Source organism: Saccopteryx leptura, chromosome 1 (assembly GCF_036850995.1).
Source record: "Saccopteryx leptura isolate mSacLep1 chromosome 1, mSacLep1_pri_phased_curated, whole genome shotgun sequence".
Classification (NCBI taxonomy): domain Eukaryota; kingdom Metazoa; phylum Chordata; class Mammalia; order Chiroptera; family Emballonuridae; genus Saccopteryx; species Saccopteryx leptura.
The window spans coordinates 259,235,464-259,257,340 of record NC_089503.1 but is presented as its reverse complement, the minus strand read 5'-3'; the positions used below and the strand labels follow the sequence as shown (position 1 = coordinate 259,257,340).

Here is a 21,877-nt window from a genome sequence, read left to right as displayed (position 1 = left end):
ATCAGCTTTTGCAGGAGTTTGTGAAAGAGAGGAAATCACCCAGAGGAGGCCGACCATCATCAGTAGGAGACAACCTTCCCAAAGCCAGTCCCTGCAACAGCCTCAAAGGATAAGCCACAGTGAAAATGCTTCATATGTCAGCACACTACAAGAAGGGAGCATAAATGGAGGGACACAAGGGTGATGTGCATTGAATGAAACAAACCACTTTGCCTGCATCCATGTTTTGAGGAATACACAGTTTGAAAAAATTTTAAACATAGGGAATAAATTAAAATACCTATAAATTGTCCTAAGAATATCATCATATGCAAGTACAAATTTGAGATTCTGCTAATAATGATGCTTCTTTATTTACAGATGGGAGGTATGCGAGAATTGCATGAGATAACAAAAATTTTTATTTTAAAAATGTGTAAGGCAGCATTAAAAAAAGGCAAACGTATGTTCTTCTTGTTTCCATAAATTGGTTATCAAACAAACATTATTTTAAGTTAATAAAACTGGAACTGTAACTAATTTCATTTTTTGAAAAACAAACTCACTCCCAGGGGTCAGTGAGCATGAAAAAAACTCACTACTAAAAGTTCAACTTAAAAAATAGTCAAAAGAAGTGCCATAGTTAGAACTAAGCTTAGCATTGAAGGACAGGGTTGCCTATTGGAGACAACGGTGACATTTCTCTTCTTTAATTTTTTAAATTTTTTTCCCCATTGATTTTGGAGAGAGTGACTGGGAGTAATGGGGAAAAGGGAGAGATAAAGGGGGAATGGAGAGAGAAAGGGAGGGAGAGAGAGTAAGAGAGAGAGAGAGAGAAGCTGCAACTCGTTCCACTTAGTCATTTCATTTAGTTATGCACTCATTGATTGCTTCTTCTATGTGCCCTGACCTGGGAATGAAATTGCGACCTCTGCTCACGCCAGGACAACGCTCTATCCACTGAGCTACTGGGCCAGGTCCTTTTTATTTCAGGGCCTTTAATTATTATTATTATGATGATGATTGATTGATTGATTTTAGAGAGGGAGAGAGAAACATCAATTTGTTGTTACACTTATGCATTCATTGGTTGATTCTCTTTAAAAATTATTTATTTTAATTTTAAAGAGACAGAGCATGGCCTGTGGTGGCACAGTGGATAAAGTGTAGATCTGGAATGCTGAGGTTGCCGATTGGAAACCCTGGGCTTGCCTGGTCAAGGCACATACAAGAAGCAATTATTGTACTATTAGTTGATGCTTCCCACTTCTCCCCATCCCCATCTAAAAAAATCAATAAATAAGGCCCTGGCTGGTTGGCTCAGTGGTAGAGCGTCGGCCTGGAGTGCAGAAGTTCCAGGTTCAATTCCTGGCCAAGGCACACAGGAGAAGTGCCCATCTGCTTCTCCACCCCTCCCCCTCTCCTTCCTCTCTGTCTCTCTCTTCCCCTCGCGCAGCCAAGGCTCCATTGGCCCGGGCGCTGAGGATGGCTCTATGGCCTCTGCCTCAGATGCTAGAATGGCTCTGGTTGCAACGGAGCGACGCCCCAGATGGGAAGAGCACACCTGGTGGGTGTGTCCGGTGGATCCAGGTCCGTGCATGCTGGAGTCTTTCTGACTGCCTTCCCGTTTCCAACTTAAGAAAAATACAAAAAAAAAAATTCAATAAATAAAATTAAAAAAAAATAATAAAGAGACAGAGAGAGGAAGGAAGGGAGGGAGGAGGAGGAGGAGGAGGAGAGAGAGAGAGAGAGAGAGAGAGAGGGAGAGAGACATTCATTTGTTGTTCCACTTAGTTGTGCATTGCTGGTTGCTTCGCAAATGTGCCCCGTCTGCGGAGGGAACACGCAAACTTAGTGTTTCCAACTGAGCTGACCTGCCGGAGGCCTCGTTGGTTGATTCTTGCATGTGCCCTGATCATGACCGGGGATAGAATTCATAACCTTGTCGATGCTCTAACCAATTAAACTAGCCCTCCAGAGCAAGGCGACCTTTTTGCAAAGCTTTGAGAAATGAGCAAAAGGGAAATTACAAAATCCGGAGGTAGAGGCCAAGTATGAAAATAAATTATTGAAAATGTTGTTGAAGTTTCTTTCTTTCTTTTTTAAAAAAACAACAATAAAACAGATACTTAAGCCAGCGGGGTTACTTTGCTGAGTTTAGGGACCTGTAGGGATCCCTGAAAGAAGCCGCAGCGCCCTTACCCCCCTCCGGCCGCCCCGCCCCTCCTGGACTCCGCCCCGAGCCGGCCCCTCCCCCCCAGCACCAGAGCCGGGAGCGGGAACCTGCAGGGTCATCGGAAGGAGGAGAAAAGACTGTCCCGAGTTTTTGCAGAGCTTCCTCGTCTCTATTGCTGCCCGTACTCCGAGGTCCCTGAAGTCTCCCAACTTTCAGACACCCCTGAGACGCCGCCCCCTTCGGGACTCCTGCCACCCCCAACTCCCCTGCCCCCCAAAATCTGACTCCTCGACCGGCCTCAGGCCCGCAGGACCCCCGCCATGACCGGCTCCTACGGCGCCCGGGTGCTGGCCGCGATGATCCTGCTGGCCGTCCCGGCGGCCGTCTTGGCGGCTCTGGGCGCGCAGCTACTGTTCCAGCTGCAGGCGGGCCGCGCAGAGCTGCGGGGGCCGCGAGCTGACGGGCTGGGTCCGGAGCTAGGCGTGGGCCCGGGGCTGCCAGAGGACGCGGCGGGAGCGCTGGTGCCGCTGGCCGCCGCGCTCGCTGCGCTGGCCCTGGTGCTGGGTCTCACTTGCCTGCTGCTTGCCGCGCTCTGCGGCCACCTGGGCGCCGAGCTGGCCAGGGGGCCCGGCCCCAGCAGGTAGGAGGACTGGTCCCTCATTCCCGCCCGGGGCTAGGCGAGCCCAGGAGAGCCACTGCCCCTCTCTGGGCCTCAGGTTGGGGGAGGAGCTTCCTTCCCTTCCCCCATTCCTCCTCTGACTCCCCCTATCTATACAGCTCACAAAAATTAGAGGATATTTCAAAATGAATATGGAGCTATAAAATATCCTCTAATTTTTGTGAGCAGTGTATCCACCCTTCCCTCCTCCCTCCTTTCTTCCATCCCTGCTTCCATTTCTCCATTCTCTTTTAGTCGAAATTTTACAGCAGGTGCAACTACTGCTACGACCCCTCCACATATACACACACATCTGTTACATATATGGCAACTGAGGCTCAGAGAGGGCCTGGGATTAGCTAGCTCTAGTGTTGAAAGCACTAGTCATTTGGGGAACATCACACTCAAAGTGCAGGGAGACCAGGGAGTAGGGCACATCTGCTGTACTGGTGGGAAGTGGATGATGATGGCAGTTCTCAGAGCCTCTATTTCCTTATTTCGTGGGACTGGAGGAGGGAGAGTGCAGAAACATGTAGCATGGTGTCAGGCTCAAAACTAAGGTCCTCAGTGTCAGCTCTTGGGAATCTGTTTCTATATATAATCCCTGAAGTTAACTTCAGTTTCTTCATCTCCCAAGTAAGCTTATGGTCTGTAAAATAATGGAAGTTGGATGTATAGAAAATGTCCATACAATGTTCGTGAGTGTTCAATGTTTGAATGGACTGATATATATGGATTGGTTATGGGAGAGGGGGATGGGTAATGGATGGAAGGATGGTGGATGAGGGATGATGGATGAATGAACAGATGGATGGCTGGTTGAATAGATGGATGATGAATTGGAGGTAGATGATGGGTAGATGAGTGGGTTAGGGTTAGGGTTGGTGAGTGATGGATGGATGGGTGGATGACGAATGAATGGATTAATAGATGGATGGATTCATAGGGCATGTTTAAATGGATAAGGAGCTACATGGTTGAATAATCAATGAGGATGGATAGATGGATGGTAAATGGTGGTAAACATTTACCTGAAAGGATGGATCAATCGATCGATTCTCACATAGATCTTGTTTCCCCCAAAGCTGGGCCACTCCCTCCCTCCCACGCCTTCCCCAACCAACTCCACCTCCTGAGCCCTTTCTTTCTGCCCCCCCTACCTCCCAGGTCTGACTGGTTTTTCTACGACTGCCGCCTCCTCAGACATGTGGCCCTTGGCCTCTTCTGCTGTGGGGTCTCTGTCTACTTAGCAGGTGCGTGCTGGGGCATAGGACATGGGGTGTAGGGCCTTGGGTTAAGGTGGCCAAGGATAATGGTCCCATAACTGGGGTTAATTTTAGAGCCACCCTGCCTATGTTTGAATCTTGATTCTGACACTTCCTTTGCTCTGGGGACTTGGGAAAATTCCTTCTGTGCTTCAGTTTTCTCATCAGTACAACGGGATGATAACAATTTGTTGCTTCATAGAATTGCTGAGAGGATTTTGAGTTAATCCCTTTAAAAGCCTGCAGATGGCATCTGGCTCCAGCTTGGGGATGGGAGTCATAGATGGTACTTGTCTTCACACTTCTAATTTATGTTTTTTGTGTTTGGTTTGAATAAAATTTTCTATGTCCTTGGTGGTTTCAGGAGATAGCATTTCAGAGGTTTGCCTTAGCAAAAACTATTTTGATTGCAAATATCAGAACTTCTAGATCTAGAATGGCTTAAGGGGAAAAAAATACACTAAATAAACCAGAAATACAATTATAAATCTCCAAACATGAAGCAGAGTAAAAATAATTTGCTGGGTGCCAAAGGACACATTGCTTTCTCTTTTCTTCCCTGACTAGTAATAACTTTTCTTAAATCAATGTTCTCTCACACACACTTGCTGGTAAAGGCATCAAATCATCAAATTTTTAAAAAAGAAATTCCTGATATCCTATGTTTTGTTGTAAACTTGAAAAATGTGGACCCTGGCCAGTTAGCTCAGTGGTAGAGCATCAGCCTGGCATGTGGATGTCCTGGGTTTGATTCCCTGTCAGGGCACACAGGAGAAGCAACCATCTGCTTTTCCTCCTCTCCCCCTTCCCTTCTCTCTCTTTCTTTCTCTCCTGCAGCCACGGCTCAATTGATTCAAGTGTGTTGGCCCCAGCACTGAGGATCTGCCTCACCAGCTAAAAGTAGTTTGGTTATGAGCTTGGACCCCAGATGGGCAGAGCATTGGCCCCAGAAGGGGGTTGCCGGATGGATCCCAGTTGGGATACATGCAGGAGTCAGTCTCTCTATCTCCTCTCCTCTCATTTAAATTTAAAAAAAAAATGTGATGGTCTGCAGACTCCATGTTGAGTCATGCATAGATCCCTGACAGCCTGATAAACAACCTATTTTACTGGAAGAAAAATATTCAGCTGAATGAAAAACTGGGATTTATGATCACTGTTTTGTTTTATTTCTTCTCTTAGTCCCACAGACTAAGAAAGAAATAGAAGTTTAGAAGGTATATTTAAAATACATATTTATGAGACATGAGCCTAGGGCTCATTGTGGAAATTTGTATATAAAGTGCAGGGGCCCTGTATAACTTTTGTTGACTTATTTAATAAAGTGCTCCAGATGTAGGTTTGAGAGAGAGAGAGAGAATGGGGTGACTCATGTACCTGAAAGAATCAGAGGTTGTTGGCCTCACATGTGATGGAATCCAGGTGCTCAAATGACACCATCAGAAATGCCCCTTGCTTCACCTCTTTACCTGCTGTCCTCTGAGAAAGATGCCTGTATTAGTAAGTGCTTTCAACAAAATGCCTACAACCTCCAGTCTTTTCATGAGCCAACAAAAATGTTGGAGCCTTGGAGAATAAAGTATCCTTGTTCTAAAATATGAGAAAACTCACAAAGGGCAAAGAAAAGGTAATTATGTCAGTCTTGTTAAGCATTACATTAAGAATTTGTGCAGCTCCTATTTAGATTCTTTTTTTTTTTTTTAATTTTAGTAAGAGGAGGGGAGGCAGAGACAGACTCCCGCATATGTTCTGACTGGGATCCACCCAGCAAGCCCATTAGGGGGCGATGCACTGACCATCTGGGAAATTGCTCCATTGCTCAGCAACCAAGCTCTTCTTAGTGCCTGAGGTGGAGGCCATGGAGCCATCTTCAGTGCCTGGGTCCAAATTGCTCCAATCGAGCCATGGATGCAGGAGGAGGAGGAGGAGGAGGGGAGAGAGAGAGAGAGAGAGAGAGAGAGAGAGAGAGAGAGAAGTGAGAGGGGGAGGTATGGAGAAGCAGATGGGTGCTTCTCCTGTATGACCTGACCAGGAATCAAACCCAAGACATCCACATGCCAGGCCCATGCTCTACCACTGAGCCAACTGGCAAGGGCCATAAATTCCTTTTCAAAAATGTTTAGAGTGGCCCTGGCCAGATAGCTCTGTTGGTTGGAGCATCCTCTCAACATGCAAAGATTGCTGGTTCGCTAGAAACAGATCAATGTTTCTCTCTCTCTCTAAAATCAATCAATAAATTTTTTAAAGATTTTGTCTATTGATCCTAAAGAGAGGGGGGAGAGAGAGAGAGAGGTGTGGGGGAGGAGCAGGAAGCACCAACTCATAGTTGCTTCTCATATGTGCCTTGCCTAGGCAAGCCCAGGGCCTCGAACCTACGACCCCAGCATTCCAGGTCCATGCTCCATCAATGCGCCACCACAGGTCAGGCAGCAAATAAATTTTTTTTTAAATGTCTAGAGCTCTGGCTGGCTTGCTCAATGGACGGAGCATTATCTGGGCATGCTGAGGTCATGGGTTCTATACCCAGTCAGGGCACATATGAGAAGTAATGAATGCACAACTAAATGAAACAACTAAAGTGGAACAATGAATTGATGCCTCTCTCTCTCTCTCTCTCTCTCTCTCTCTCCCTCCCTTTCCCCCTTTATCCCTTCCCCTCTTTCTATCAAATCAATAGGGGGAGATTTTTAAGCCTCTAAAAATGTTTAGAGTGGCACGCTCTTTCTCTCTTAAGCACACCTGTGCCTTTCCCTTTCTTCCCCAGGTGCATTCTCTCTGCCTTTCTTTTCCCTAAGCTCCAAGAGCCCTTCTTTTTGCCTCTATAACTTGTTTACTGAGCCCATGCAGCCTGGTTGGCTCACCTTTTTACCTCTGTGACTTTCTAAATAAACTTCCTCTTATAGTTTGAAAAAGAATATTTAGAACAAAAACGTCCTTGGCCTCACTTTAATATGTCAGACATGATGCAATGTGGCATCTTCAAAAGCAAGAATGCAGAGCCAGAGAAGGCATAAAAACACCCCATAAAATGGCAAGAAGTCCTCTGTTAGCCCTGGGCTTCTCTCTCTCTCTCTCTCTCTCTTTCTTTCTTTCTTTCTCTCTCTCTCTCTTTGGAGGATCAAACCCACAACCTTTATGCATCGGGACAATGCTCCAACCAACCAGGCTATCCCACTCAGCTCCTATCTTACAAGTTCCCCAGGAGCTTCAGTAAGAAAATTTCTGGGTCCTCATATCCCAAGCAAAAGTCTTAGGGCTGACTTTATTTGGCTAAGCTTGGGTCATGTGAAAGCCTTGCACCAATCATTATAACTAGGGAAGCAATGTTCTGATTGGTCAAGCCTAGTACCATATACATCACTGATGCTACAGCAGTAAGTCAGAGCTCCTAAACCAGCTGCCAGGGTGGGGGTAGGGACTGAACTGGCAGTTTTCAATGGGGGCTGATTCTACACCCCAGGGGATATTTAGCAATATCTGGAGACATTTTTGGTTATCACAACAGGATGGGAAGAGGGTGCTATTGGTATCTAGTGGGTAGACAACTGGTAAATGTTCTACAATGCATAGGATAGTCCCCACAGTAAAGAATGATGCCAACTGGATGCTGCACAGGGTGACAGAGAATCAGTACAGATCCTCAAGGTCAGTTAACCAACTGTCTTGTTCAGATCAGCAAACTGAAGCCAGAGAGGAGCTGTGATTCATTCAAGGCCAATCACAGAGATTCAGAAAAGCTGAGATCTCAGTTGTTTTAATTGTGGTAAAGTACACATAACAAAATTTATCCTTTTATGGTAAAATTGACATCATAATGATATATTTGTGGGTTGTGAGAAAATTAGATGAGTTAATCCATGTGCCTACCATGTTAGATGGTTTTGAATGACTGCTCCCTCTTTGTGAAGCACTCCCAGGCCTTGGGGAACAAATGTTTTTTGACTGAATAAGTGAGAAACATCTTCTTCCCCAGCACTGTCCATCTATGCCCTGCTGCTCTTTGAGATCGAGACGGGAGCAGCAGCTGCCTCCATCCTTGGCTTGGGTGCCCTGGCTCTGGTGGCCATGCTGACCCACACTCTGCTCCGAGCTGCCCGTGCCACCCGCCGTGGCCTCCATGAGCTATCACCACCACACTTTGAAGAGGACCCTGTCCGCTCCACTGAAGTCTCCAAGGCCAGCCCCGGGGCTCAGCCCCAGCAGGGTACCCACCACCAAACCCCCTACTCATTTTGCCCAGAACCTGGGGATCCTCTCAGACCCTCAGTCACTGCCTCAGCACCTGCAGCTGGGGCTGGGGCGGGCCAGAAGTGCAGCCTGCCTACATACTGCATGCACCAGACACTGTTGTCTGGTGGGGGACGGTGGGAAGGGGTTACCCATGAGATGCACAGCATGCTAGGCCACAAGCCAGGGGATACAGGGAAAGACTCCACGCTGGTGTGAGCTCATGGATCAGGGATAGAGAAGCAGAAAGAGCACTCTGTAGAGATATGTTTAGGATCAGCCACAGTTGTAGTACAACTTTCAGATCACAGCATCCCTGGCTTTTGTTTTCAAGATTATCTGATTGCACAATACAGCTGCCAGGGCTCCAGTCTTTACATCCTCATTCAGAGAGAAAGCAGTGGTCAGGGCTGGCTCAACATCTTTTGGAAGTATTGCTGGAAGGCAACAGAGTCACATGGCCATAACTTGCTGCAGGAGAAATTGGGAAATGCAGCTATACAGACAAATGAGGTTCTATGATAGGCCAGAGGGGAGTGTGGAGCTTAGGCAGTGGTTCTCTAAATATCTCCGTCCATTTTACAGATGAGGAATCGAGGCCCAGAGAGGGGCAGTGACTCACCAGTACTGGAGTCCCTGGGCCAGTACTGAGCATCAGAGCCAGGATTCGAACCTGGTCCTGTAACCCCCATGCTGCTGACAGTGCAAGTGTCCGCGACTCCTTCCGGTCTGTGAGCATTTGAAACCTTTGTGTGCAGAGCTCAGAGAAGCCCAGGGCCACAACACCCCTGAAGGGCTGCGCCCAGACTCCTGGCTGTGGGTCCATGGCTGAGGGCTTCACCAATCTGTGTCTCAGTTTTCTCATCTATAAAATGGGGACAGAATCAGCCCTTCTGCCTAGGGCTCCCATGAGACTACATGTAGGCCATTCCAGGGGCCTGTGTACAGTAGATTGTCAATGTGTGTCAACCTGTGCTGCTGTCAGTTGGGGTACCTAGTAGCTGAAAAAGAAGGGTTGATGGCCTGTTCCTGGGGCTCATGGAACTGACAGGGCTCAGAGCAGATAACTTGGAGCCCTGGGAGTCCCAGAGGCCCACTCCCATCCTGCAGGACCCGCAAATAAACTCTGACCCTCACTGTTGCCGTGTTACTTGAGCCACACCTGAATATATTCTTTGTGGCCAAACCCAGGCTTGGGGTAAGGGGTGGGATGACAGGAATGAGGGTGGGGAGGGCAGGAGTGCAAGACCCATCTGGGAACCATCTCCCACAAATCTTTGTGCACGTAAATTTCATTGGGGGTGGGGATGGTCTGACTTTCCACCGCTACCAAATATACAGGTATCCCCAGAAGCCTTCCAGTCTGTCCTTTCCTGAGCCGCAGAGGGACTCCAGGGCCCAAGGATAGAGAAGGCTCAGCCACAGCAGAGAAAGCCCCCCGGGACTCCTCCCAAAGGGCAGAGAAGTGACAGCACCCAGCAGGGGCGCTGGTCCCCAAGCCTGACCCTGGGTAGGGACCCAGTTGACCACAGACCTGGACCATCTCCCCCCTGGGTACCCATGAAGCTGCATAGACTTTCTCCTCACCAGTGGAGAGGGGTCAAGAGATAATGTATGTAAACATCCCACATGGCACCTGACACATGGGTGCCCAGAGAGCATGGGCTGTTGGCGAGCATGATGAATATCACAAAGAGGATAAAATAAGAATAAATGTTGCATCGTTATCACATGCCTGGTACTGCAGGCACCAGCGAGGTGCTTTCCTCTCCTCAGTTTATCTTCAGGATAACTCCACTCTCAGATGGAGAAACTGAGGCCCAAGAAGTGAAGCCACACAGCAGCAATAGCTGGAACCCCATCACATAGGGATCCAGGACAGAGCAGGTACCTGAGAAATACTGGAGACTCCATTTCTGAGAACTACCTGGAATGGAGCAGGCCTTGGGGACTCAGGCTGGAGGACAAAGGAGAGAGAAGGAAGGACCCTGGCCAGCTGCTGGTGCAGAGGGCCTCACCTCCTGGACTGGTCAGGGGATCTAGAAGCTGAACCCCCCCGCCTCATCCCCAGGGCCAGGACTAGGGTGGGAGTACAAAATTTGAGGCGGTCTAAAAGAATTGAAAACAAGTGTTCAGACAAATCCTTGGACATGCACATTCAATGTAGCACTAGTCACAATCACCAATAGTGTCCATAAACTGATGAGTTGGGTGAACAAAATGTGGTCCATCCACACGGTGGAATGTTACTCAGCCATAACAAGGACTGAAGTACTGACAGAGACTACAACACGGATGAACCTTGGAACTATCACAGTATGAAAGAAGCCAGACACAAAAGGTCACATATTGTATGATTCCATTTATACGAAATGTCCAGAACAGGCAAATCCATTAAGACAGAAAGAAGATTGGTGGTTGCCAGGGTCTTGGAGAGGCAATAGGGAAATGACTGCTAATAGGGTCTCCTTTTGGGGTGATGAAATGTTCTGGAAGTACAGAGGTTAAGTCACTGTTCAGGGTCACCAGAAGTGGAGCTGGGACCGTGTCTCTCCAGAAATGTCCCTCTGGGTACCCAGGTTCCTGTGATGCCTGGCTCTCAGTGCCCAGGAGCAAGCAAAAGGTGGGAAAGGTGGCCCTGGCCGGTTGGCTCAGTGGTAGAGCATCGGCCTGGCGTGCAGAAGTCCTGGGTTCGATTCCCGGCCAGGGCACACAGGAGAAGTGCCCATCTGCTTCTCCACCCCTCCCCCTCTCCTTCCTCTCTGTCTCTCTCTTCCCCTCCCGCAGCGAGGCTCCATTGGAGCAAAGATGGCCCGGGCGCTGGGGATGGCTTCTTGGCCTCTGCCCCAGGCGCTGGAGTGGCTCTGGTCGGGGCAGAGTGACGCCCCGGAGGGGCAGAGCATCGCCCCCTGGTGGGCAGAGCGTAGCCCCTGGTGGGCGTGCCGGGTGGATCCCAGTCAGGTGCATGCGGGAGTCTGTCTGACTGTCTTTCCCCGTTTCCAGCTTCAGAAAAATACCAAAAAAAAAAAAAAAGTGGGAAAGGTAAGGCTTCGTTCCCTCTGTAACCCAAGATGTCAGCACAGTCTGGAACTGTTTGGATTGATGTGGCCCCGGACCCTCCTGGACGCTGTGAGGGTCCAGGCTTAGTGGAGCCCAGGGGGTTGGAATTTTTCAGGGTCATATGATGGCTGGTCCAGTTAGACCCAAGGCCAGCATAGGTCATCCAAGGGCCCCAATCACACACGGTTGCCCTGGAAAGTGATCCAGGACTGGTTTCGGGGTGGCCGAGAAAGTGACCAGAGAAAACAAACAGCCTTTGCTTTCCAGTCAGATTGAATTCCCAGGCTGGCGCCAGAGCAGCCTCTGCGGGACCTGGCAGGGGCTGGCAGAGCCCAGAGTGGGAGATGTGAGAGATATCTTAGAACTGGAGGCCTAGTTTTCTCAAGGCAGCTGAGCATGTGGGGGAGGGGGTATTTTTTGTTTGGTCTCCCCCTACCCTCTCCAGGACAGCTGTCTTCCCTATTAGACCCCCAGAGCACGTCTTTGCCTCCTTCCTCAGATCACAGAGCAGGGGCTTGCCTCCCCACTCAGACCCCAGAGCAAAGCTTTGACTACCCTTCTCAGACCCCAGAACAGGGCTTTGACTACCCTCCTTGGGCCCCAGAGCAGAGTTTTGTCTCTCCCCTCTCACACAGCTGGGGCTTTCCTCTCCCCTTCAGACTCCTGGAGTAGAACTTTGCCTCTCCTCTTAGACCCTTGTGCAGACCATTCGCACCCCTCAGACTCCTGGGGCAGTGTTGTTAGACACAAGGGTCTAGTTAAGTGGTTTGTCCCTTTAGGCCCCATGGGACCCATTCTGGCCAATGAGCTGTGAGCAGAAGCTGAACAAGGTACCTCTTCGCTAAGGCATTTAACTGACAGCACAAGACCTTTCTAAGACCAGGCAAGATGGTGGCTGCCCCATCAGGTGGATTTCTGCATAACTGTGACCAACAGAGTCTGCTGCCTCACTGCCATGTTGTGTGAATGAGAAATAAATCTTAGCCTTTTTTTGTTTTTTTTTTATTTATTCATTTTTTAGAGGAGAGGGAGAGACAGAGAGAGAGAAGGGGGGAGGAGCTGGAAGCATCAACTCGCATATGTGCCTTGACCAGGCAAGCCCAGGGTTTCGAACCGGCGACCTCAGCATTTCCAGGTCGACGCTTTATCCACTGCGCCACCACAGGTCAGGCAATCTTAGCCTTTCTGAGCCAGAGATCTGGGGACAGTCCTGATATCAGCAGAACCTGGGCCACCCTGAGCCTACAGGAATGTGCAGGAGAGCAGTAAAGAGAAGCACACAAGTGTGCACTCTCCCTGCGAAGGAGCACCCTTCTGCATTTCCCTTCCCCTGCTTCTTCCCCCCAGGTGCATTACCTTGGCCTTCCTCTCTTCTAAGCTACCAGGGCCCTCCTCTGGTTCTGTAACTCATTTCTTAAGTCTATGAAGTCCAGCTGGCTCACTTCTGCTACATCTGTAACCCTCTAAATAATCGCTATTATTTTATTTTTTTCTGTTCTGCATTTTTAAAAGATTTTATTCATTTTAGAGAAAAGAGAGAAGAGGAGGAAGAGCAGGAAGCATCAACTCCATATGTGCCTTGACCAGGGAAATCAGGGTTTTTGAACCTGTGACTCAGAGTTCCAGGTAGATGCTTTATCCACTGCGCCACCACAGGTCAGGCAATAGTCGCCATTATTTGAAAAAAAAAGAGAAGCACACATGTGACAGAAAGACAGCGAACTGGGGGCAGTTAATTTCACAAATACAGTTGACCCTTCTTATTTGCAGATCCTGTCCTTGCAAATTCTCTTACTAGTTAAAATTTATTTGTAACCCCTAAATCAAAATATCCCTGGTGCTTTCCTGGTCATGAGAGGACCAGCACAGAGCTGGGAAAAATTTGAGTCCCGAGAGATGCATGTTCCCAGCTGAGGTGGAACAAGGTGACACTCTGCCTTCTTGTTCCCCTGGCAGACTGTAAACAAGTCTTTTCTGCAGTCTAGTTTCCACATTATTGTTTTTCTTTGGCATTTCGCTGTTTAAAAAGACCCCCAAGCGGAGCGCTGAATTGCTGTCTAGTGTCCCTAAGCTCCAGGATGCCACATGCCTTCCAGAAAAATACTTGTTAGACAACTTTTGTTCAGGTGTGAGTTACACTGCTGTTGGCAGTGAATTCAATGTTAATAAATCAGCAGTATATATATATATATATATATATATATATATACACATATATATGTATATATATGTGTATATATATATATGACAAGGTGTCTTGAAACACACACAAAACAAGGCATATATATATATATATATATATATATATACACACACACACACACCAAACACTTGAGAAAAATGTGACCAGAGACTTGTAGAAACCCAACCATTTTCCCAAGGAATCCAGTTTTCCCTAATTCAATTTTTACTGTAACTTTATAAAACAGAACTACTGTGAATAATAATTTGTATCCATTGCAGGGGAGGAAAAAGGATGCACTGAACAGCTTTCAGGTTGACAGCAGGCTCTGGGTTCTAATCCCAGCTGTGACCTTAGCTGTCCCCTGCCTCAGTTTCCCAATCTGTAAAATAGTTCCCACTGGGCTGTGGGAGGATTAAGTGAGATACTTTGTCTCAGATGTTGGGAATGTGGTAGCTGTTACTATTATTACTGTTATGTGCAAGGACAGAGCAGGACCGGGTGTTCTTTGTGATGTAGAATTCTGGCTCAGGCCTCAGTTTCCCATTCTGTGGAATGGGAGTAACAGCAGTGCCACCTCCTCTCCGGGATTTCAACCACTTGCTGCCCCAGCTTGCACAAGGTGAAGACCTTGAGCCACACCCAGGACCAGGATTAGGACTCCAAACAACAGACAACACAATGTTTATTGCCAAGAGGACAGCCATGTGGCCTCTGGTCACCAGAGTTTTGACACAAATGACTTAAAGGCACTGGTTTCCATCTAGCTACCACCCCTGCCTTACAGGGTATGGGTGGGAGACCCCATCACCAAGCAGCCAGGTCCACCCCCTCCAGGGTGGCAGCTCCTCCTGCGGCTGAGGGTCCGGAATGCCCTGCCCTGCAAAGGTCTCCAACATGGGCTAGGGTGGGGCAGCTGCCAGTACTTGACATGTGGGGCAGGGGCCTCTTCCCTGGAATGGACAAGGGGCTACGACACACTGGGGGGCAGGCGCGCAGCTGCTGTTTTCTCCACCACGAAGCCGTAGTTGTACTAGGGGTGGGAGAGTGCAGTGTGAGGGAGGGGCTTATGGGGGTGCTGTGAGGAATTGGGGGACACTTAGGGACTAAGTGATCTCCAGTCCTAGAGAGGTAAGGTGAGGCTGGGGGAGACTGAGGTGGCCTGGTTGGGGGGGTTCCCAGCACCCCCACCCATCCTGCCCACTCCAGCGACTACCTCCTCCTCAATGTCCGCCAGCGACTTGATGGTCAGATCAGCAAAGGCAGAGAAGGCCTGGAGGGCAGAGGCAGGTCAGTTTTGGGCTCAGACCCCTACCTGGGCCCTCATCCCCTTATCTTCAAGGAAGGTCCCCCTCAAAATCATCCTGACCATACCCTCCCTCTTCCTGCCACAGCCTCTAGCCACCGGCATCCACCTGCTGCTCCTGACTCCCCCACTCCAGAGAGAAGCCCTCCAGCTCCTGCCCCCTGGTCTCCAGCCTTCCCCAACCTAGGAACGTGGGCCTCAGTGCTGCAGGGCTGGGTGCACGGATGACAGTCCCTGTGTTTCCGTGCTAGAAAGGCAATAAGCAGGGCAACCCAAGATTCCCTGGGCACCCACTCACCAGAGGGCCGCAGCTCTTTCCCTCGAATCGGGGGTGCAGCGTAAAGGGAACCCCATCCATGGCTGAGGAAAGCATGGGGTGGGGGTTAAGGAGCTGAGGAATAGGGGTCATGGGGACTGGCTGCTGCCCAACCCACCCAACAAGTTCCCTTCCCTCTGCTCAGTCTTTATAGGATGGGGTGGAACCAGGCCTGTTCCAACCTTGGCCCCGCCCCTTCCTGGCTGTATAAATCTTTGGCCAGTCGCACCCTACCCCCATGCCTTAATCTCCCACTCTGCACTCACCTGAGATGCCGTAAAGGTTGGAGGCTTCATAGATGGAGTCACTCCTCCGCAGGGTGGAGGTCCGCAAACCCAATCTCGACAATGTTCCCCCAGGGAAGCCGCCCCTGCTAGTGGCGATGGGACAACCCAGGTCAGGCCCGCCCCTGTTAACTACCACCTCCCCGCGTTCCAGAACTCACCTGGGCTGGCCAGGTGGGTCCAAGGAGAGGCTCTTCATGTCCTGGCTGAGAGCTCGGAGCTTGGGAACAGGCCGAGGGACCTTTGCCTTCTTGCACCAGATGGCAAAACCACCCATGTCCCTAGATGGGGAAGGAAGAGGGGCGGGGGTTCTGACCCAAGGTGCAGCCAGGGCTGAGAACAGCTGCCAGAAGAAGGGAAGAAACCGGACCTCTGGGTGACCTCTGCCTTTTGGGGAATTTTCCTTTCAGAATCTCAGCTAACATCTTAAATAACTGCTGGGTCCCATCACTGTACTATGTACTTCAAACAAACCAATTCATTTATTCCTCACAATGACCCTATAAGACTAGTACAACTGTTCCATTTTTAACATGTGGAAATGGGGCACAAAGAGGGCATGGGACAGGAGACCTCAGGGGAGTCCCTGAAGGCCAGAAGCATTCATATCATATAGGAGTTAGAGAGCAAGGAAAGAGGCCAGAGACTGGAGGAAAGCCCTACCCTACTCGAAGGTATCCAGGCACCGTCTTGGTCTTCCCGCTCAGCCGGATGTCAAACACAGCTGTGTCTGTGGCCCCCAGGGGCACCAACTTCAAACACATGCGTTTCTTCTTTGACACAGAAGCCTCTGGCAGTGTGTGGGGGGGGAGGGGAGTGAGAAGAGGAAAAGCAAGGAAGGAACCCAAAGATGGCTACAAGATGACAGTAGTCGGGGGCTGTTTACAGCAGTCACCTGCATGAATGATTTAGCCATAGGAGGGACCTCCATACAGCCTTTAGGAGCCTTGAGGCAGGCGCATCTTTGGTGACATGAAGGAGCATTCATGGGGTGACCATGTGCACCTCAGTGAGGATAGGTAGCTGTGAAATTAGAGCTGAGTGCCCCTGAGCCAAATCCCAACCAACGTCTGCTTTTGTAAGTCTCATTTTAAAGGGTTGTGGAGGCGGGGAGGGGTGAGGAATATGCAACAGACACCACCTGCAAAGCCTAAAATATTTACTATCTGGTCCTTTACAGAAAAAGTTTGCTAACTTCGGTATTAATAGATATAGGCTGAAATCTAATATAAATGACAAGATACGGTGAGAGGCAGGGAGCCAGAAGGTTAGAAAGCAGGGCAGTCAGAGCTGGAAAGGCAGCTCCAAGGATATGGGGACCAGATGAGGAGGAGTGGGTAGGAACCTGAAGAGTGGGGAAAGGGTCTCCAGGCAGAGGAACTGGAGTGTGCAAAAGCATGGAAATGAAAAAAAGAGAGAGAGAGAACTGCGCGTGGTTCAGCTTGGCTACAGTGTAAGTCTACACTGTAAGATGTAGCAGTAACTAATAAAACCGGTCTCTGTTGTTACTCTAGGACAGAGTCTGTGCCAATTGCACATTTTTACGCAGGGCGGGGCCCGTCACCCCGCCCTAACAGGGCTCCGAGTCTTCAGCCAACCCAGTCAGCAACCAATGCATCGAAGGGGTGGCCCGAGACTCAGAAATCGCGCGCCCATCATCCCTCGATCCCTCTTTCTAGTCCACCCGGCAGGGACGTGGAGCCTCACTGGAGTCCAAGGGGTCGCAGACCGGCGAGAAGCCGGGCGGGAGGGGGTTCTTGTCCACCAGGACTTGGATATCGGCCACCACGTACTCCTGCGGATTCTGGGGATTGGGTGGGGAGAATACAGCGAGTCACCTAGCAGCGAAGACTGTGCACCTGGCGTAAGGCCGCGCGAATGGACGGGGGTAATGGGCAGACCCCGGGGTTCCTGGAGGTGGGCGCTCCTTACCTCTAGGCTGCCCAAGGTACTGAGGCACAGGAAGTAGCCAGATTTCTGAGCGAAGCTCTTGCCGAAGCTGGCAGGCGTCCCCTCCACGGTGCAGGAGATCTACGGCGGGACATGGGTCACTGCCAGGTTCCTGCCCTACTGCAGCTGCCAGTGCCCTCGGTTCAACCCCTGCCCCCCGACGCCGCTCACCGCACTGAATCCCCGCGGCGGGGGCGCCGAGGCTGACGACCAGGCCAGGCCAGCCAGTGGCGCTGCGTCAGGCCCGGGATCCATTCTCCAAGCCAAGCTCCGAAGGCGGTAAACCGCCTCGGACTTCCGAGCCGCGGCCCGACGGCCGAGTTTGAGGAGTCTGGACTACAACTCCCAGATGGTCTTGCGAGGGTGAGGCTTATGAAGCGCCGTTTGCGCGTGCCTGGAAAGCCGCCGGCCAATCGCATGGGGACGCGGAGCCACCGCCCCCCCCCCCCCCATGCGTAGACCGGGGGCGCCCGAGAGCAGAGACGTTTGGGGAAAAATGTATCCCCGCCTTCTCACGCCCAGCAACTTCCTCTGGAAATGTTCCGGCCCAGCGCCAGAGAACTTCCTCTGTACAAGCTAGAACTACGTTCCCCAGGAGTCGGTACGTTATCGCATCTTCAGAGGAAGCTCTGGGTTTCCCGGGGAATTTAAAGGAGAAATATGGAAAACCCAAAATTCTAGTTCTGGTCAGTCATATTAAAGGAAACTTTCATGGGCTATGCACCGATTAGTTTAAATAACGAAAAATACGGACTACAATAAGCCATGAAAACTTGGTGTAATTTGAGGACTTGTTCATAGATACAATCAGTTTTTTTTTTTAATGCGATATGAAAGAATTCAATAAAGAAACATGCTTTTACACCCCCTCAGGGCGTAAATATAGAAAGTTAGGGAGCATAATATAATCTACTCTTCTATACTTTCCAATTTTTTAAAAGTATTATCTGTTGGTCCGCTGTTTTTTTTGTTTTATTTTTTAAATTTAATTTATTTATTTAATTTTACAAAGACAGAGAGAGAGTCAGAGAGAGGGATAGACAGGGACAGACAGACAGGAACGGAGAGAAATGAGAAGCATCAATCATCAGTCTTTCGTTGCGACACCTTAGTTGTTCATTGACTACTTTCTCATATGTGCCTTGACCGTGGGGCCACAGCAGACCGAGCAACTCCTTGCTCGAGCCAGCGACCCTGGGCTCAAGCTGGTGAGCATTTTTTTTTTCTTTCTCAAACCAGATGAGCCCGCACCCAAGCCGGAGACCTCGGGGTCTCAAACCTGGGTCCTCTGCATCCCAGTCCGATGCTCTATCCACTGCACCACGGCCTGGTCAGGCGGCTGTTGTTTTTTTGTATGGCCTATGAGCTAAGAATGTTTTTATATTTGTAAATAATTAGGACAGAAAATAACAACAAAGAACATTAAAAAAAAAGAAAAAAGATGAAAAGCCTGACCTGTGGTGGCGCAGTGGATAAAGCGTCGACCTGGAAATGCTGAGGTCGCCAGTTCGAAACCCTGGGCTTGCCTGGTCAAGGCACATATGGGAGTTGATGCTTCCAGCTCCTCCCCATCTTCTCTCTCTGTCTCTCTCTCTCTCCCTTTCTCTCTCCTCTCTAAAATGAATAAAAAAACAAAACAAAGAACATTGGCCCTGGCTGAGTATCTCAGTTGGTTAGAGTGTCATCAGCATAAACCAAGGTTGCAGTTTAATCCTGGGTCAGGGCACACACAAGAATCAACCAATGAATGCATGACTAAGTGGAACAACAAATGGATATTTCTCTTTCTCTCTCCCTTTCTCTATCTCTAAAAAAATTCAATAAATAAAAAAATATTTTTTTTGAGAGAGAGGCAGGGAGAGAGAAAGACAGGAACATTGAGCTGCTCCTGTATGTGCCCTGACTGGGGAGTCGAGCTGGTAACCTCCTTGCTCTGGGAGGATGCTCCCAACAACCGAGCTATCTGGCCAGGGCTTAATTAATCTTTATTGATTTTTAGAGAGAGAGGAAGGGAGAGAGAGGGGAGGGAGAAGAAAAGCATTCATTTGTTGTTTCATTCAGTCATGCATTCATTGTTTGCTTCCCATGTGTGCCCTAACTGGGGATCGAACCTGCAATCTTGTCATTTCAGGACGATGCACTTAACCAACTGAGCAAACCAGCCAGGGTCAATAAAAATTTTTTTTTGAAAGATTATTTACTGACATGTGAAAATTATATGAAATTCAAAAGTCAATGCGCATAAGAAATAGCCTGGAAAAGACCCAAGAATGAGATACAGAAGTGAAAAAATGGTGGGTTCCCTTTGAAATATCACAATAGTTTTACCGCTAATGAAGAATGTTGGTTTGCAAACTCAGGAGTTGCCCAGGTGAAATCTGAAACTGGTTCCAATACAGAGAGCTCATGTAGAAATGGGTGAAAGAGGCAGACCACTCCAGATTGTTAGGTGGCAGTTTAATAAGCAAGGGCACTTACATACGGGCTTGTCTTGAGTACCATAAGATGAGTAGATGTCCACAGCGCCTGCCAGATTCTTAAAAGTTTATATAGAGACATTATCTGGCTCAGTCATGTATACCATTCAGATGGTCTCAACAGCACATTACACTCTCAGATTTGTGCATTGAAGTGGTTCATTGTGTTAAAAAAAATGCAGATAAAGCATACATTCCAAGGACAGGAGGGAACCTCTGATTACCTGGTCCATCTCAAAGTTAATTGACAACCATATCCTCTTTTTTTTTTTTTTTTTTTTTTGATAGAAACAAAGAATCAGAGAGAGGGACAGATAGGGACAGACAGACAGGAAGAGAGAGAGATAAGCATCAATTCTTCGTTGCATCATCTTAGTTGTTTGTTGATTGCTTCTTTGTTGATTGCTTTCTCATATGTGCCTTGATGGGGGGGCTACAGCAGAGTGAATGACCCCTTGCTCAAGCCAGTGACCTTGGGCTCAAGCCAGCGACCTTGGCCTTCAAGCCAGCGACCTTGGGGCTCAAGTCAATGCCAATGGGGTCATGTCTATGATCCCCTGCTCAAGGCAGCAATCCTGCACTTTAGCTGGATGACACTCAAGCTGGTGACCTCGGGATTTCGAACCTGGGTCCTCCATGTGCCAGTCCAACGCTCTATCCACTGGGCCACCACCTGGTCAGGCGGCAACCATATCCTTTTGATGACTTCCTCCAACTCTCTACTCTCCTGACCATCTCTAAGAATCTCATGTGTTCTTCCCTTTCTGCAATGTGCCCTAAGTGGTCAGCAAGGGGTTTCACTAGTATGGACGTGGCTCATTTAGCAGCTATGTTGCTCTGCAGTGGAGGCAGATACTATAGCAACAATATAGGTACATGGGAAATAAAACACAGATTGATAATGATTTCCCAAATAAGGAGCAAATTTCTTCCATCAAGTGCACCATGACCTGTACCACTGATTCATTAAGTTCCCCAGGCTGGTGGGTGAGATCATTTGGGGCTTTTGTTCACTTGTGTCCTCATACGATAATGAAAATGATACATTAGGCCTGACCAGTGGTGGCACTTGCAGGCTTGATCATAGGATCAGCAACATGAGCCCATGGTTGCTGGCTTGAGCCCAAAGGTCACTGGCTTGAGTAAAGGATCACTGGCTCAGCTGGAGACCCCCGGTCAAGGCACATATAAGAAGCAATCAATGAACAACTAAAGTGCTACAACTACAAATTGATACTTCTCACCTCTTTCTCTCTTCTTCTCTCTCTAGCTAAGAAAGAGAGAGAGAGAGAGAAAGAAAAAAGAGGGAAGAAAGGAAGGAAGGGAGGGAGGGAGGAAGAAAGAATACATTAGCAAACTCATCAGATATGAACACACAATATTCTGCTCACATAATGGCATGGGCACCTACTTGGGAGGCATTAATAATGTTCAAGGCCATCCTCTTTTGGAGGACAACTTTTCTCATTAGAAACATTTCAATGTTCAGCAAAGACAAGCTTTGTCAGCTATCATTTATTTATTCATTTTTTAGAGAAGAGAGAGAGGAAGAGAGAGAGAGAGAAGGGGGGAGGAGCAGGAAGCATCAACTCCCATAAGTGCCTTGACGGGACAAGCCCAGCATTTGAACCGGTGACTGCAGTGTTCCAGGTCGACGCTTGATCTACTGCACCACCACAGGTCAGGCTGTCAGCTATCATTTAAAGTTTGCTAAGTGAAAGAAGTTAGGGTTTTTGTGTATGCTATAATGTCCTCCAGGTCAGGGAGGGAACAAAAATGGCAGTCAAATGATCATACTGTCACTGGAACGAGACCAAGCCAAAGCCGTTCTGTCCTGGCACAGTTTAAGATGTGTAGGTCTTGACTCATGCAGGAAACATTTCAAGACACAGATCCCTGAAAGTTAGAGTAAGTTTATTAAAGCTTATATTGAGGGTAGAAGGGCTCGAAGGGCTGACTGAGTTCGTTTGAAAAGTAACAAACCTCAGCTGTGCAGT

General features: G+C 48.8%; 2 protein-coding genes across 4 annotated transcripts; one reads left to right on the top strand and one right to left on the bottom strand.

Moving 5' to 3' along the window:
* Positions 1-2,261: 2,261 nt before the first annotated feature.
* Positions 2,262-9,449, top strand: TMEM221 (transmembrane protein 221). Of its 2 annotated transcripts, XM_066361067.1 has the most exons (4): positions 2,262-2,795; positions 3,981-4,066; positions 8,052-8,282; positions 8,891-9,449. In XM_066361067.1, exons 1-4 carry the CDS (start codon positions 2,476-2,478, stop codon positions 8,920-8,922), a joined length of 669 nt encoding a protein of 222 aa, XP_066217164.1. In that variant the 5' UTR covers positions 2,262-2,475; the 3' UTR covers positions 8,923-9,449. The 2 variants fall into 2 exon arrangements, with proteins under 2 accessions (XP_066217164.1, XP_066217163.1); XM_066361066.1 differs by having other exon boundaries at positions 8,052-9,449.
* Positions 9,450-14,215: 4,766 nt separating this feature from the next.
* MVB12A (multivesicular body subunit 12A) lies at positions 14,216-17,750 on the bottom strand. Of its 2 annotated transcripts, none has more exons than XM_066349429.1 (9): positions 17,575-17,750; positions 17,386-17,484; positions 17,161-17,257; positions 16,117-16,243; positions 15,615-15,734; positions 15,436-15,542; positions 15,152-15,213; positions 14,764-14,820; positions 14,216-14,580 (listed from the first exon to the last, which is right to left on the bottom strand). In XM_066349429.1, the coding sequence occupies exons 1-9, from the start codon at positions 17,656-17,658 to the stop codon at positions 14,518-14,520; spliced, it is 816 nt and encodes a 271-aa protein (XP_066205526.1). In that variant the 5' UTR covers positions 17,659-17,750; the 3' UTR covers positions 14,216-14,517. The 2 variants fall into 2 exon arrangements, with proteins under 2 accessions (XP_066205526.1, XP_066205536.1); XM_066349439.1 differs by having other exon boundaries at positions 15,436-15,539.
* Between the last annotated feature and the right edge of the window lie 4,127 nt (positions 17,751-21,877).

Bases quoted from the DNA above. Each gene is read 5' to 3' on its own strand.
- MVB12A (XM_066349429.1), bottom strand. From the start codon at position 17,658: ATGGATCCCGGGCCTGACGCAGCGCCACTGGCTGGCCTGGCCTGGTCG. The intron at 17,258-17,385 runs GTAAGGAGCGCC...CCCAATCCCCAG, and splicing joins GTACCTTGGGCAGCCTAGAG to AATCCGCAGGAGTACGTGGT. The intron at 16,244-17,160 runs GTGAGGCTCCAC...ACACACTGCCAG, and splicing joins CTGCGACCCCTTGGACTCCA to AGGCTTCTGTGTCAAAGAAG.
- TMEM221 (XM_066361066.1), top strand. From the start codon at position 2,476: ATGACCGGCTCCTACGGCGCCCGGGTGCTGGCCGCGATGATCCTGCTG. The intron at 2,796-3,980 runs GTAGGAGGACTG...CCTACCTCCCAG, and splicing joins AGGGGGCCCGGCCCCAGCAG to GTCTGACTGGTTTTTCTACG. The intron at 4,067-8,051 runs GTGCGTGCTGGG...CTTCTTCCCCAG, and splicing joins GGTCTCTGTCTACTTAGCAG to CACTGTCCATCTATGCCCTG.